At 43.4% G+C, this 5,361-nt stretch overlaps 1 protein-coding gene across 1 annotated transcript; it reads left to right on the top strand.

Annotated features, from left to right (window-relative positions):
- Positions 1-2,398: 2,398 nt before the first annotated feature.
- Positions 2,399-3,659, top strand: LOC139023894 (uncharacterized; the record flags this gene model as incomplete). Its single annotated transcript, XM_070438067.1, has 2 exons — positions 2,399-2,407; positions 3,023-3,659. Coding segments are annotated over exons 1-2 (646 nt in total), but the record flags the coding sequence as incomplete, so codon positions are not given.
- Between the last annotated feature and the right edge of the window lie 1,702 nt (positions 3,660-5,361).

The following is a 5,361-nucleotide window of genomic DNA, read 5'->3' on the forward strand; positions in this document are numbered from 1 at the left end:
AATGAATAGGAACACACTATACATCAATAGTAGAATATAACACACTATACATCACATATAGAATAGAACACACTATATAATCACATATAGAATAGAACACACTATACATCATATATAGAATAGAACACACTATACATCACATATTGAATAGAACACACCATACATCACATTATAGAATATCTCTCTCTTTTTGTGTCATATAGTATATCAATGTAACATTGTGTCAAATAGTATATCAATGTAACATTGTGTCCTATATCAATGTAAAATTGTGTCCTATATCAATGTAACAGCATGTCATATATCATGTAACATTGTGTCCTATATCATGTAACATTGTGTCCTATATAAATGTAACATTGTGTTTTATATCAATGTAAAATTGTGTCCTACAGTATACCTCAATGTAACATTGTGTCAAATAGTACATAAATGTAACAGTGTGTCCTATATCAATGTGACATTGCATCCTACAGTATATCTCAATGTAACAATGTGTCCTACAGTATATAAATGTAACAGTGTGTCCTATATAATTGTAACATTGTGTCCTACAGTATATCATTGTAACATTGTCCTATATCAACGCAAAATTGTTTACTATGTTAATGTAACACTATGTCCTATGTTAATGTTACAGTATGTACTATATCAATGTAACATTGTGTTCTATATCAATGTAACATTGTGTCCTATATCATTTAACGTTGTGTCCTATATCAATGTAACATTGTGACCTATATCAATGAAACATTGTGTCCTCTATCAACGTGATAGTATGTCATTTATCAATGTAACATTGTGTCCTATATCAACATATAATTGTTTCCTATATCAATGTAACATTGAGTCCTATATCAATGTAACAGTAGGTCATATATCAATGTAACATTGTGTTCAATTTCAATGTAACATTGTGTTCTTTATCAATGTAACAGTGTGGGCTATATCAATGTAAAAGTGTTTCCTCTATCAATATAAAAGTATGTTTTATATCAATGTAACATTGTGACCGATATCGATGAAACATTGTGTCCTATATCAATGTGAAAATATGTCATTATCAATGTAACATTGTGTCCGAATTCAACATATAATTGTGTCCTATATCAATTTTAACATWGTCTCCTRTATAAATGTAACATTGTGTTTTATATCAACGTAAAATTGTGTCCTATATCAATGTAACATTCTGTCCTATATTATTGTAACGTTGTGTCCTATATCAATGTAACATTGTATTTTATATCAATGTAATAGTGTGGCATATATAAATGTAACATTGTGTCCTATATCAATTTAACATTGTGTTCTATATCGATGTAACATTGTGTCTTATATCAATGTAACGTTGTGTCCTACAGTATATCAATGTAATAGTGTGTCATATATAAATGTAACAGTGTGTCCTATATCAATGTAGCATTGTGTCAATGTAACATTGTGTTMAATTTCAATGTAACATTGTGTTCTATATCAATATAACATTGTACCCTATATCGATATTACAGTATGTTCTATATCAATGTAACATTGTGCGCCACATCAATATAAATCTCTGTCATGTTTTAATGCATCAGTGTGGCCTATATCAGTGTAAAAGTGTGTCTTATATCAATGTCACATTGTGTCCTATATCAATGTAATATTGTCCATTATCAATGTAACAGTATGTCATATATCAATTTAACAGTGTGTCCTATATTAATGTAACAATGTGTGCTATATCAATGTAAAATTGTGTCCTATGTCAAATTAACAGGATGCCATATATCAATGTAACATTGTGTCCTATATCAACATAATATTGAGTCCTATATCAATGTAACATTGTGTCCTCTACCAAAATCATTGTAACAGTATGTCATATATCAATGCAACATTGTGTCCAATATTAATATAACGTTGTGTATTATATCAATGTAACAGTATGTCCTATATCAATGTAACTCTATGTCATACATCAATGTATTATTTTGTTCAATTTCAATGTAACATTGTGTAACTTTGTGTACTATTTGAATATAATATTTTATCCTTATATCAACGTAACATTGTTTCCTTTATTAATGTAACTCTGTGCCTTACATAAATGTTACATTTTGTGCTATATCAATGTAACAGTATGTGCTACAGTATATGAATGTAACATTGTGTCCTATATGTATGTAACATTGTGACCTTGTCAGGGTTGTTTGTAGAGATGGACCAAGGCGCAGCGAATATAGAGTTCCACATGCTTTATTAATAGTGAAACTTAACAAAACAAAATAATAAACAATAAACGAACAAACCATGACTACAGAGGTGCAAAGTGCACTAACTCCAAACAATATGTCACACCCTGGCCTTAGTTATCTTTGTTTTCTTTATTMTTTTTGTTAGGTCAGGGTGTGACATGGGGGATGTATGTGTTTTTGTATTGTCTAGGGGTTTTTGTATGTTTATGGGGCAGTGTTCAGTCTAGGTGTTTGTATGTYTATGGTTGCCTAGATTGGTTCTCAATTAGAGACAGCTGTCTATTGTTGTCTCTGATTGGGAACCATATTTAGGCAGCCATATTCATTAGGTAGTTGGTGGGTTATTGTCTATGTCTTTACGTTAGTTGCTGCACTAGTGTCTGCACTTTCGTTTTRTAGCTTCACRGTCGTTTGTTGTTTTGTATAGTTTGTCAGTGTTCTTCGTTTCGTCTTCGTTATAATTAAAAGGAAGATGTATTGTTATCAYGCTGCGCCTTGGTCCTCCTCTCTTCCACGTTACGACGATGGTGACACAATATCCCATAACCCACAGGTGAAAAAAAAGCTACTTAAGTATGATCCCCAATTAGAGACAACGATAGCCAGCTGCCTCTAATTGGGAATCATACCAATACACCGACATAGAAAAAACTAACTAGAAACCCACATAGAAAATATAAACTAGACTAAACCCCTAGTCACGCCCTGACCTACTCTACCATAGAAAATAAAGGATTTCTATGGTCAGGACGTGACAGTACCCCCCCTCCCCCCCCCCAAAGGCGCGGACTCCGCAAAACCTGAAACAAAAGGGTGGGTTAGGTGGGGTATCTAGTGCCGGTGGCGGCTCTGGTGCGGGGCGAAGTACCCGCTCATCCGCCAGCATCAGGGGCGGCTCTGGTGTGGGACGAAGAACACGCTCATCCCGCGGATCCAGCCATGGACCCACGCTGAACACTGTACCTGGACTGGACATCGGGGCAGAGAAGGGCTCCTGCCCTGGAGCTGAACTGAACACCGTGTTCAGACTGGACATCGGCGGAGAGGAAGGCTCCTGTCTTGGAGCTGGACTGGACACCATGCTCGGACTGGGCATCGGCGCAGGGGAAGGCTCCGGCCATGGAGCTGGAGTGGACGTGGTGTTAGGACTGGACATCGGCGCAGAGGAAGGCTCCCGCCATGGAGCGGGACTGGACGCTGTGCCTGGACTGGGAACCAACGCAGAAGAAGACTCTGGCCTTGGAGCTGAACTGGACGCCGTGCTCAGACTGGGCATCGGCGCAGGGGAAGGCTCCGTCCATGAAGCTGGAGGTTCCGGACCGTTGACCATYGCAGGAGGTTCCGGACCGTTGACCCTCTCAGGAGGTTCAAGACTGTGGACCGTCTCAGGAGGTTCCGGACCGTGGACCGCCTCAGGAGGTTCCGGACCGTTGACCGTCTCAGGAGGTTCCGGACCGTGGACTGTCTCAGGAGGTTCCGGACCATGGACCGTCTCAGGAGGTTCCGGACCGTGGACCGTCTCAGGAGGTTCCGGACCGTGGACCGTCTCAGGAGGTTCCGGACCGTGGACCGTCTCAGGAGGTTCCTGACTGTGGACCGTCGTTGGAGGCTCAGGACTGAGCACCGTCGTCGGAGGCTCCGGACTGGGAAACGTCACCGGAAGCTCTGGACTGGGAACTGTTGCCAGAAGCTCTGGACTGGGAACTGTCGCCGGAAGCTCTGGACTGGGAACTGTCGCCGGAAGCTCTGGACTGGGAACTGTCGCCGGAAGCTCTGGACTGGGGATCGTCGCCGGAAGCTCTGGACTGGGGATCGTCGCCGGAAGCCTTGGACTGGGGATCGTCGCCGGAAGCCTGACACTGGTGGCACCGGACCAGTGACACGCACCTCAGGGCGAGTGCGGGGAAGAGGCACAGGACGTACTGGACTGGGGAGGCTCGCTGGAGGCCTGATGTGTGGGGCCGGTACAGGTGGCACCGGACTGGTGACACGCACTTCAGGGCGAATGCGGGGAGAAGGAACAGGACGTACTGGACTGGGGACACGCACTTCAGGGCGAGTGCGAGGAGCAGGCACAGGACGTACTGGACTGGGAAGACGCACTTGAGGGAGAGTGCGAGGAGCAGGCACAGGACGTACCGGGCTGTGGAGACGTACTGGAGACCTGGTGCGTATAGCCGGCATCAATGGTACTGGTTCGATAACACACTTCGCACGGCAAGTGCAAGGAGCTGGCACAGGACGTACTGGGCTGTGAAGGCRCACTGAAGACCTGGTGTGTATAGCCGGCATCAATTGTACCGGAACTTTAACACACTTCGCACGGCAAGTGCAAGGAGCTGGCACAGGACGTACTAGGCTGTGAAGGCGCACTGGAGACCTGGTGCGTATAGCCGGCATCAATTGTACCGGAATTTTAACACACTTCTCAGGACGAGTACGGGGAGCTGACTCAGGTGGCATCGGACGGCTAACACGCTCCTCAGGGCGAATCCCGTGCAAACTACGTCAATCCAAAAACTCTCTCATCAGTCTCCTCAACTTTCGCCAACCACTCCTCGCTCAATCTATCCCAATATTCCTCTTCGGTCTCTGACTCACCCCTCAACTTCGCCGACCACCCCGTGTGCCCCCCCCMAAAAAKATATTTTGAGGCTGCTTCTTGGGCTTGCGTCGTGGCCGCGAACCCTGTCGTCGTCGCTGTCCTTCCTTCACCGCTTGCGTCTCCCGCCATGAAAGGCGATCCTGTCCTGCCAGGATTTCTTCCCAAGTCCAGTATCCCTTCCCATCCAGAATCTCTTCCCAAGTCCAAGATACTTCCTCCTCCTGGGCACGCTACTTGGTCCTTTGTTGATGGGATATACTGTCAGGGTTGTTTGTAGAGATGGACCAAGGCACAGCGAATGTAGAGTTCCACATGCTTTATTAATAGTGAAACTTAACAAAACAAAACAATAAACAATAAACAATAAACGAACAAACCGTGACTACAGAGGTGCAAAGTGCACTAACTCCAAACAATATCCCATAACCCACAGGTGGAAAAAATGCTACTTAAGTATGATCCCCAATTAGAGACAACGATAGCCAGCTGCCTCTAATTGGGAATCATACCAATACA

The sequence above is a fragment of the Salvelinus sp. IW2-2015 genome, unplaced genomic scaffold, assembly GCF_002910315.2.
Source record: "Salvelinus sp. IW2-2015 unplaced genomic scaffold, ASM291031v2 Un_scaffold220, whole genome shotgun sequence".
NCBI lineage: Eukaryota > Metazoa > Chordata > Actinopteri > Salmoniformes > Salmonidae > Salvelinus > Salvelinus sp. IW2-2015.